Source organism: Onychostruthus taczanowskii, unplaced genomic scaffold (assembly GCF_017590055.1).
Source record: "Onychostruthus taczanowskii isolate IOZ18803 unplaced genomic scaffold, ASM1759005v1 scaffold80, whole genome shotgun sequence".
Taxonomy (NCBI): domain Eukaryota; kingdom Metazoa; phylum Chordata; class Aves; order Passeriformes; family Passeridae; genus Onychostruthus; species Onychostruthus taczanowskii.
The window spans coordinates 2,472,478-2,482,851 of record NW_024505893.1 but is presented as its reverse complement, the minus strand read 5'-3'; the positions used below and the strand labels follow the sequence as shown (position 1 = coordinate 2,482,851).

Sequence of the window (10,374 nt, the reverse complement as noted above, 5' to 3'; positions counted from 1 at the left end):
AAAAAAATACTAGAAAATTTCAAATGAAGCAAGTCTGTGCAAAACTAATTCATTGATGTTATTAATACTTTTCTAACTGGGCCAGCTGAACACAAGACTTGAAGGTTTTCACTGAAGTGTATAAAGAGTTCTGGGGTTACTTTTTCCTGACATGAATGTCTGTAACTTCATACTAATTTGCCAACATTTTCACAGCCTCAGGATGAACAGGTACTCACAATCTAAGAGCAAGACAAGAAACAAATCAGCATTTGTATTAAGAAACATTTTTATTAACAAAACAGTAAATTCCACTTGCTTAGCATTTCCAATAATGAATAAATTGGCCTTGCAACAAATAAAAAAATTGTAAATATCTATCACAGAAAGCACTATAAGGTTAGGGGCATTGGGCCTCTCTTTGATGTCTTAGGGTTGAAAGTTTCACACGTTATTTAGTGTTTTGTTAAAAAAGGCAACACAATACAGTCATAGAAATGAAGCCATCTCAGTCAAACAAATTAGGTTATTATAGAGAAAGGATCCAATTTTATGTTAGGTAGTTGGTTTATGTCTGTTTGTTTGTTGTTGCTGCTGCTTTTAAACAAAAAAGAATTTTAAATCCACTTGCTGGCATTTCTGATACATCCATAATTTATATTTTTTTGTTGTTAAAATATGAAATTAAAGAGGAAAAAGGAGAACCTTCAGAAACAATGTTAAAATTGTGTTTTCTTATTTTAATAGTAGCAGATCTTCCTTTTTTTTTTTTCCTTGATGTATGGATTTAGTTAAAGATTGATCTACCAAACTGCCTGGAAGTTGGCCTGACAATGCTATTTCATTAATGCAATTAATACCAAGCAGAAAAGACCTTTCCATCTCACCCAAATCATATTCTGTTGTGCCCAGTCTCCTGTCAACAGTTTATTCTTGTTCTTCTAGGTATCTTCAAGCACTGAAATCTGAGCACCACCTGGCTTTCAACTTCTTTCCCCCCTCCAGCTGAAGTCTCTTGCTTCCTGCAATGACCTCCAGTCACCCTTGCCCCTGCCATTCCCTGAGTACAGCTGTCTTGTAAAGGTGGGAGAAATGATGAGTGCCACAGGTGAACAACAATCTAAGAAATGAACATCAGATGGATTTTGTGGTTTTTTTGTGAGGTTTTTTTTCCTTCATTTTTTTTGCGTAAATGCTAATGAAAATAAAGTCATTTCACAAATGCAACATGGCACACCTTGACGTGGTTGGCAAACTTCAAGAGAGGTGTTTTCATGTCAGCTACATGTATTTTTAAAGTGCTCTGACTCCCAGATAGATAGCTGTACCAGTTCCCAACTTTGTTTCATCAGCTACAGTGAGTAACACACAACAAAATGTTTTGTGTCTGCTGTTTAAAGCTAATTTTAAATTTCTCCTTCCTGTCTGTAAAGTGTGAATATCTATATCCCTCCCAGGAGGCCTTCTGATGATTTGGTTGATTTCTATTGAACTACCCTCTTTCTGTCATATTCCCTTTGAACTTCTGTGTAAATAAAATGTTATGCTATGATTTATTGCTGTGAAACTAACGAAATATTACTAGAAAAAAATTCCAAACTTAACATGTAAATTACAGCATTACATTTCATATGTTTAACTAAAATGCATTAATGTTTTATATATGCAAGATAAGCTGTGTCACTTTAAAACATAATGAACTTATATCTGTCTGGTTATGATGTCTTGCAATACTACACAATCAACTTAGCTAAAAATACTTTTTCATATGTCAAAATGCCCACCATTGAAAAATACTATCGTGCACCTCAAGAGTATTTCGTTTTTGGAGAAAGGGATAAATTCTGCAATAGAATCAGCCTGGATAATTACAATGGGTATTTTTAGATCTTTTATCACCCAGTGCTGTAGTAGCTGTTCTTCATATGAATGCCAGATAAACACTATATGATACTTCCTAAGATTCTCAAGAAACTCATCATTCTCGTAATTTCTAAGAACAAGGTTTCTGTGAGGCAAACCATGCTCTCCAATAGTGAAGCTTTGACTGGAAGCCAAAGGCCAGTTTAAGTCACTAAATATTTAGCTAATTAATGAATGTATATTTCTAGGAAAATTGGCCATTCTGATCAACTTCATTGATGCATATCAGGAGCAAGAGATGGGGATAGGAGGGAGAAGACAAATTACAGTAGAGATATATTTTTGCTTTCTAGTCCACTTCTTTCATACAAACTACTGAAACTTAATTGCAACATAATAGAGCTGTACAGGTAAGAAAAAAATTAGCTGACTCTTATATACATTCATACACATCCCCCTTTGTATAACCACTACACTGTAAATTAAAAATCAAAAAAAAAAAAGAAAAGGGGAAAAAGTCTGGGACGATTTATAATGGCTGCAAAAAAACTGAAGAATGTCTGTTGCTCCAGATGTCATAAAACTCTCTATACCTAGCAACACTTATAACATTGAGTTTACCAAAAATGGCTGAAGAGCAGATATAGTTTGCATTTTCTATACAACAGGCTATAAAACATCACTTATCACAGTCCAGAAAGCACATATAGATGTGTTTTTATATAAACATATGTAATAACATATTAAGCGTGCATGAAAATTTCCCAATGATTGCATCTATGCCCTCTTATTTTTCTTTTTTTTTTCTTTTTTTTTTTTATATTTTTGTGGAAATGTGCCTTATATTCCAGATTTTTGTTTTTGTTTTTGAAAATAAGGCCTCCATACTATTTTCCTCACAACCAGAAAGGGGCTTTTTGAAAGTATTTCTACATAAGTCTTCAGAAAAGCCAGCACTTTGTTTCAAAATGCAAGTTTCCAATCACTGCTTCACTGCACCAGACGGCAAACTCTTTATGTTTGCTTGTTGAGTCACCATATATAATGACAGTCTTCTCTGACAATAAGACTAACTTACTTCTCAAGAAAGCGCTAGCACTTTGGCTAAATCCAGAATCATAGGTAGCTTCTTTTTTCTTTTTTTATTTTTTTCCTGTTTTGTTTTTTTTAATTTGATTTTTTTTTCATATTGTGCCTCGATGTTGTAGTAATACTCCTTGCTTTATGAGTGCGTGGTGTCATCATTGTCTTTCAGAAACGTTCCAGCAACATAAAGACAGGCAGAGTAAATGAAAACACTGTGGATGTTAGGGAATTTATCAGCTCCTGTTTCTGAAAAACAAGAGCATGAAATGCTTGTTTTTAAAAACAGTCTTTCCTTTCTGATTGCATTCCCTGTCTTTTCTGTTTGTTTGTTTTTGAATGTGCTTCATAAAAAGTAAAGTAAATAAGTTTGTATTATGTCTCAGATAAAATGAAGACTATTTCTATACAAGCGTTCTTTTAGATGTTGAGATCAGACATAGTACTCCTTATCCTTATTTTTCTTGTTTTTGTTGGAACTTTTAGCGCTGTTGGGCTGTTTCTCCTTGATCACAGCCCCGTTGGATTGTGCTGAGTTACTGATGTAGTTTCGACTCTCATCCACGTGGTAGGACCCTTCGTCTCGATTCCTGTACTTGTACATGGCATACAGGAGGATGAGGATGCACAGCGCCGCCGCCGCCACGATCCCAACCACCATGCCCGTCGTGCTGCTGGATTCACGGATCACCTCGGACGAGCCGGGGTACTCCCTTCCTCCTCCTGCCCTGGTGGGGTTTGCTGTGGGTAGATAATGAAAGAAAGGAGAGGTTATCCTTGAGTTTGCACATCGAGGAGTCAGTCATGTCTGCTGCTACGGTCACATGTCCTACTAGCTGCACCCGCTGGGCCAGGACAGCCTAGTGATGTTTTAGCTTTTCTATTTTTCTATTTTTCAGATTCTGTTCTGCTTTAGTGTGTAAGTCTAGGCTCCATGTTAGGGGACAGAAGCTCTCTTCACAGAGCAGGTAGGCAAAAAAATTCCTTCTCTAGCTGGGGACCAAGGACAGCTGATCCAGATCTCAGGCCCAAGAGCACAAACAACGGTGAATGAAGAGAGAAAACAAGGATGGGACTTCATGGGCTAAAGATGTAATTGGACAATTAGCTCAAATATGCTAATGGACCAAAACTTATAAAAGTGTCAGACCCCATGACTTGTGGTCCATTTATTTTATTGGCCATTTTGGGTTGTGTTGCCCACGGTGGATCTATTGAGGCCTCCTAATAAATCCCTAGTCTATTCTTTAGCTCCATCTAGTCTCTGTTCTAGGTCAGCCTTCACAAGGTATTAGTACCCCCCCTCTACTAGTCCAAAACCAGTTAGGGTTGCAGCCCATCTGTTTTTCAGGCTTTTAAACAAGGAAAAGGACAGCAAAGAACATCTCATTCTAGTCTTCAAAGGTATAATTCGTCCCAGTGTGTTGTTAAGCAAATAATGCCTAAATAATCTGAAATAACAGGCGTGCCACAATTTAAATGCAGGGACATGAACATCTCAGAAGAAAGGACTTCCCTCTCCTTTTATCCCTTTCTTCCTCTCTCTTCTTCTCTTTCTGTAAGGAACAAAAAGTGACACCATACTATTTATTGAGAAGACAGTGATGATAAGGCAGAATGAAGGGAAAAAAAATAGAAAATGGCTGATAGCAGCCAATAAATTCACCACAAATAAGGTATCCTCAGCTCTCCTCTACACTTCCCTCACCAAGCTTCTCAGTTTCTCCTTTCCTTTTAATATTTTCTTTTTTTTTAAATTAATTATGTTTATTCTTAGTGCTTTTAGAGACCTATCCAACCTTACCTCCTATTTTCTAATTCAGAGTCCTCCTTGGCTACGCTTTAGAGCACTTTTTCACTCACTTCTCCCATACCCTCTTTTCATCATTGATGCCATTATCAGATGTTCCTTTAAGGATTGCTTTATGCCCCAAGAAAACCTCTCAAATTGCACAGAGCAAGGACTCAGTCTCCTAAGAACCCACCTCTGAGGCCAGGCTCTGGTCTTTTCAGCTGTGATATGAATAGAGCTGACCTATGTCTTCACACTTGATAGGAACTATTGTGTTGTCTGGCATATTTTGTCCCCTTGCACAGCCATGAGGAATGAAACCCTAATTCCAGGAGGAATTTTTAGTTTAATTGCTCTCAGCACACACAGTGCTTTTATGTTTTCCATGATCTATCTTTGTTGAATTTTGGAGCAGGAGGGGAGGTCGATCTTTGGATAGAATCACTTAAAGTGGTGATAGCTGCGATGGATCCTCTCTAATCTAGCAAGTGTCATGGACAGAAATGAAGTTGTCTGGGTTTATGCAGTATTCCTCTGATTATACCAGCATTTCCAAAATTCTGGGAGGCTGTGTATCCTCAGCACTGCCAGTCTTGACTGAGCTCAGGAAAGCCAGGTTGGCTTGGAGAAACTGCATTTATGCATGGCTAAAAATTCAATCATCTAGATGATTGAAAATATAATCATATAGATGATGAAATATATTGGATGCTAACTAAAAGTTCTAAATGCTAGCTTTACAATATATTCATGACATTAACTTTATCAGGGTGTGCCTACAGGTAGCATTGTACTGAGGTGTGTTAGAAAACTGTCCTGCTCAAAGTCCACAAAAGCACACTATGGTCCATAGTCACTTTTTTAAGCACTGTAAATGCATAATAGGACAATGATGATTTTAAGAATGCTACATTAAAGGTAATGCCAGTCAAAATATCAACACTGGTCCAAAAATTGCAGCAAGTTTGGACTACTAGAATTGAAAGCAGCCACCAGCTACAGTCATCTACAATTGGCCTACGAACAATAAAATGTAGCAAAAAACCACAACTGCCCAAAAGAATAAGTTCCTTCTCCGCTCTGGTATTACTCATCATTTACTTATTGGTGATCTGTGTTCTTCCTGCTCAAACACTTCCTCCTGGCAGTTATTTCAAACAGATTTAAAGAAGCTGACATTTTGTTCAGCTGAAAGAACAGAGGCAAAACTGTAAAATTAAAAAAAACCTCCCTATCAAATAGTACTTCAACTTTTTGTATCCTTCTGAAAGTTCTTACTTGTTATGAATTGGTGCAATTGGTCCTTTCTATGGCGATACAAGAGACTTGAAGGTTTTAAGATGTTTTTGTCATTTCAGGGCAGATGCCACCCTACTAAGAAAGGTGTCCTGTTCCAGAGTAGTCACTAACTGGTTTAGATCCTGTTTGTTCATTGTAGCTATTGTAGAAAATGGAAATTCTTTTACACCTAGGGTGTCATTTACTGTTTTACAAGAGACAATGCATTGTGTGCAGAACAAAGACTGAGTATTTCCATAGTGAGTGAAAATGAGACAGAGTCTTATCTTACTGTATGTGATTTCAGGAAATTAATTTCTGTCTGAGGAATAATAGAAGCCACTGAATACACCGTCAATATCTGATGGATTAACAGCTGCTCTTTCTCTTTAAGGTACATACATTTGGGCCAAATACTGTCAACTAACTTTACAATTAATGTCTACTAAATGACAGTTAACAGCTTGCTCAGAGGAAAACATTCTAATATTGCAACCTAAAAGAAACACCTAAGGTATATTTTTCAATGTTACCTAAATTCCTGCCTCTCACCTGATGGCTTCCTTTTATTTTAAGAATGTTTTCACAATTGTCTCATTTACCCCATCTGTCTGAGAAATATTCAACCACTACCTTGATGTCATTTAAACTGATAACATTTCAAAGCATCTGTTGTTGCATTTGTTTGGACTTCTGGAAAAGGAGCAATTCAGCAAGGAAAAGGACTTGCTATTTTTGCTCCATTTACATTAAAATATGCTTTTAACCTAGTAGGGCCTCTCCGGACAAAGGAAGGAGGAGGAAATAGAAAAGTTTTACAAAGTATATAGGTTTGTCTGTGAGCACGTTAGACAGGAACAGTTAATGGAGTACACACCAAAGCAAGAGTCCTATTCTGAGACAGGGGGGAAAGGGCCACTGGAAAAAGCCAACCTTAATGTCTTTTGAAATCTATATAAATAAATAAATCCACATCCATAACATTGCTGAAACAGCTGCCTTCTATTTAAGCAGTATCTTTGTTTGACTAAGACTGGAGTCAATTCCAAGGGGAATTTACCTATATTTTTTTCCCCAGCAAGACAGGAACGATTGCAAGGGATGGCAGATGATCTCAGTGGAAAGCAAATGAAGTTTATAAATTTACAGAAATTGTGCTCTTTGCTTCCCAGTTCTTTGGGAAACACTGGATGCGGTTTTGTTCCCAGCATCCTGGTAGCTGGATCAGGCAGAGCCACTGGCTCCTGGCACAGCAGCAGAGGTGTGCCTGCAGGTAACCTTGTCTGCTACTCAGCTGCAGTCACTCTTAGTGTCTGCAGCATGAAAAAGATATTACCTTCATCCTAGACATCTTACTGTAAATGAGAACTGAAATACCTTATTAGAATATGTTAAGATTAAATGACATAAAATATTGCTCTGATTTTTAAGAGTAAACCATTGTCTCAAAAATATACCCAAAGCCCAAACCCTGAAACTGTCTATTTATTAAAACAATAAATTGAGGTTGGTTTGATTAGGAACAAGACAAAATCATAAAGACAGTAAATATGCTCAAACCTTTCCATAACAGGGAGAGGAAATAATTGTCATCTTGTGGTGCAAGGATTCCTCCTTAAAACAACTTCTCTGATGCACAGCTCTTCCTCTCAACAGCACACAATCAGCATTTTTGTACTGCCTTAAAGACCAGCTTAGAAGAAACTGAGTTCTAAAAGCCTCTTCTACCACTTATGAAAATCTTTGCATGAAATAATAGCAATTGAGCACAGTTTTACATTGTGTAATAATGGATTAGAAAGTTATTATTCTTGACTCTATTTCTAAGTGGTTTAAGATTTAGAGGGAAAAAAATCTAACTATTTTCAGTGCCCAGTTTTCATAAATACTGTGAAAAGAAAATTGGAATTGCAGGTTCCTATGGTGTTTGTGAATTGAAATTAGCAGACTGAAAAACAAAACAAAGCAAAAAAAGACAAAAGGACGCCAAACCTGTTTTCTTTACATTTATGCCTTCCCACAAACTGTGAATAGGAAATTACTCACAAGACAGAAATGTTTAACTACTGAATTTGCAATGAGGCATGAAGGCAATTATTTATGGGACACATATTAATTTTCACTCTGTGTGCTATCATTGTAGACCTGTTTGTGGTCGATTTTCTGCAGCGTTGTTGGATTCTGGTGAGCTGGTTTCTGAGCTCGCTGCCATTTCAGCACCTCTTTACAACGAATACCTCTGGAAAACAAACCCCAGCACTTCCTCTGCAGAACTGGGGTAGATGCAGCCCATCTTCAAAACCAGCATGAAGCTCTGCTGTAGACTTGTGTTTAAAGGAAAATTGTTAAGGTACCTGTTCTACTCTTCAGTGTGCAAACCAAGGATATAATGCTTTAAGATACCTCTAAAGTGACACCAACTAACTTAGCTTGTTATAAAAATAGTCTAGCTCTGGAACAGCATCCACAGCTAAAAAGACTGGTTTGCTAAGAAGCTAAACATTCTCTCTGCACTGAGCAGAGTGCTTATTTCCAAGTGTAATGATTTGTCATATATCGACTTCGAATCATTTACAAATCCTACCAACTCCTTAGGACCGCAGGTTTTGCAAGTAACTTCTTTTTCCCCTGTGGCTGAGAGGTAGAAGGTTGTTTTCTCAACCTTTAAAAATGTCATCACAAGTCTAAAGGGAGATAGGATAGTTGGTTGTACAGTGCCAATTGATAGAGCATACCAAATCAATGGAGTTGCTGTTTTGCGGAGCTGAGGGGAATATTTCACAGTTTTATAAGAAGCTTTTGTGAAAATATTTTCCACAAAACTAAATGTAATTTTAGCCAAAATAGAGAATGTAAACCAATATATCACTTCATGTTTTAACAGCCTTCCCAGTGGTTTTACCCTTTTTATTAGTGTATTTTAACATTTCAGTTGCATTGCTTCTCTTTTAGTATTCCTTCTCTCCAAACAAGAATTCTATCATTTTCTCTTACCAGTTCAGGTGTCCTACCTCTCCCCACTTCTATATTTGTCATTCAGCTTTGTATCTCTCCTTATTTATTTTCTACATGAAGTTATTTCCCTGGTTTTGTGCGTATTTTGAGAAATCTTTGGTAATTTGATACTTTGTTTCAGAAGATTTGACTGACTAGCAGAGTCAGTAGTTAGTCTATATTTTAAATTTAAGCATTCCTAAGTGGAGGGTGGGGCAAATAAGACAACATTAGGAAGACAAGTAAGATAACATTAGGAAGACAAAACAGAAATACTACACTACTGACAGCATGTTTTCAAGCTGGAGCTAAGCTGCTGCAATTGTGGGCCACCAGTTCACACAGCTGAACTGGGATCATTTGCTCAGTGAGTAGCCTGCTACTTCTGCTCCCTGAAGACTCAGTGTTAAAGCAAGAAAAGAGCAGGGGCACTGGAAACATAAATTTTTGGTGGCAGCTAACAGTAAGATTGTCTGCATTGAACCAAAACTGTGACATTTGGGCTCCACTGACTTCAGGAAAAGTTTTGCTATGAACTTTGCCAGACCAAGGTTTCATTGCTTGCCGTTTTTAACATTGTCATCTCATTTTTTAAAAAGGCAAAAAAATTCCAAACCTCCTTATCTAGGAACCAGTTTTCAGCAGAATACCAAAATGTAGTTGTAAAGCGTGAGGAATCTGCTGGCTTGGCCTGCAGAGCGTGGAATTATTCTTGCTCATGCAATGAGCTGGAGGTGCAGACACCCACATTCATCTCACAACTGTGGGTGATTCCCTGATTCTCCTCCTTCACTAAGCAGCTACTACTTGAAGAGATAAATGTCTACGCCACAAACATTATATATATATATATGGCTTGAATGTTGAAGCAGAAAGCACAGCATTCAATTTGTTCCAAACACTGTCATCAAGTCAGACCCATTACTGACAAAGTTGATAATATGCCTGGGAGAAGAAGGGGCCAGGCTTTCAAGAAATCCAGAATATACTTGCACACACACTGGGGCTGCAGCTGCTATAAATACTGAACTACTCCTGCTACCCAAAGGCTCAGATTCAAGAGCTACACTTGTTCAGCCTGCATCCTATTACTGCCTAAGCCATATATGCTTCTCTGGGAGTGGGAAGAGAAAGACAAATGGAAATCAGGGTGGATATAAGTTACATTTGATGTAATTAATGTTCTTTTGCTCCTGATAAAATTATTAAAATTAATAAGACTGCCTAATTTTTCTTTGCTTTTCTCATCAGAGTTTATAAAACAATTCTGGTGTCTCTGATGTTGGCACAAGGGAAAAAAGTTTGAGATATCTATAAAGCTTTGTTTCATTTCTGAATATAATTCTTGTGTTCTCACTTCTTTCATATTTCTTCTGTCCCTTTTC

The 10,374-nt window shown here is 37.3% G+C and overlaps 1 protein-coding gene across 10 annotated transcripts in view; it reads right to left on the bottom strand.

Annotated features, from left to right (window-relative positions):
- Window positions 1-250: 250 nt before the first annotated feature.
- The window catches only part of NRXN1 (neurexin 1), a 672,393-nt gene continuing 662,269 nt past the window's right edge, over window positions 251-10,374 (bottom strand). For all 10 annotated transcript variants that reach the window (XM_041424058.1, XM_041424060.1, XM_041424063.1 and 7 more), the window contains one exon: window positions 251-3,666. In XM_041424058.1, the coding sequence (XP_041279992.1) occupies window positions 3,359-3,666 (308 nt within the window). In that variant the 3' untranslated portion in view covers window positions 251-3,358. The remainder of the gene's footprint in view (window positions 3,667-10,374) is intronic.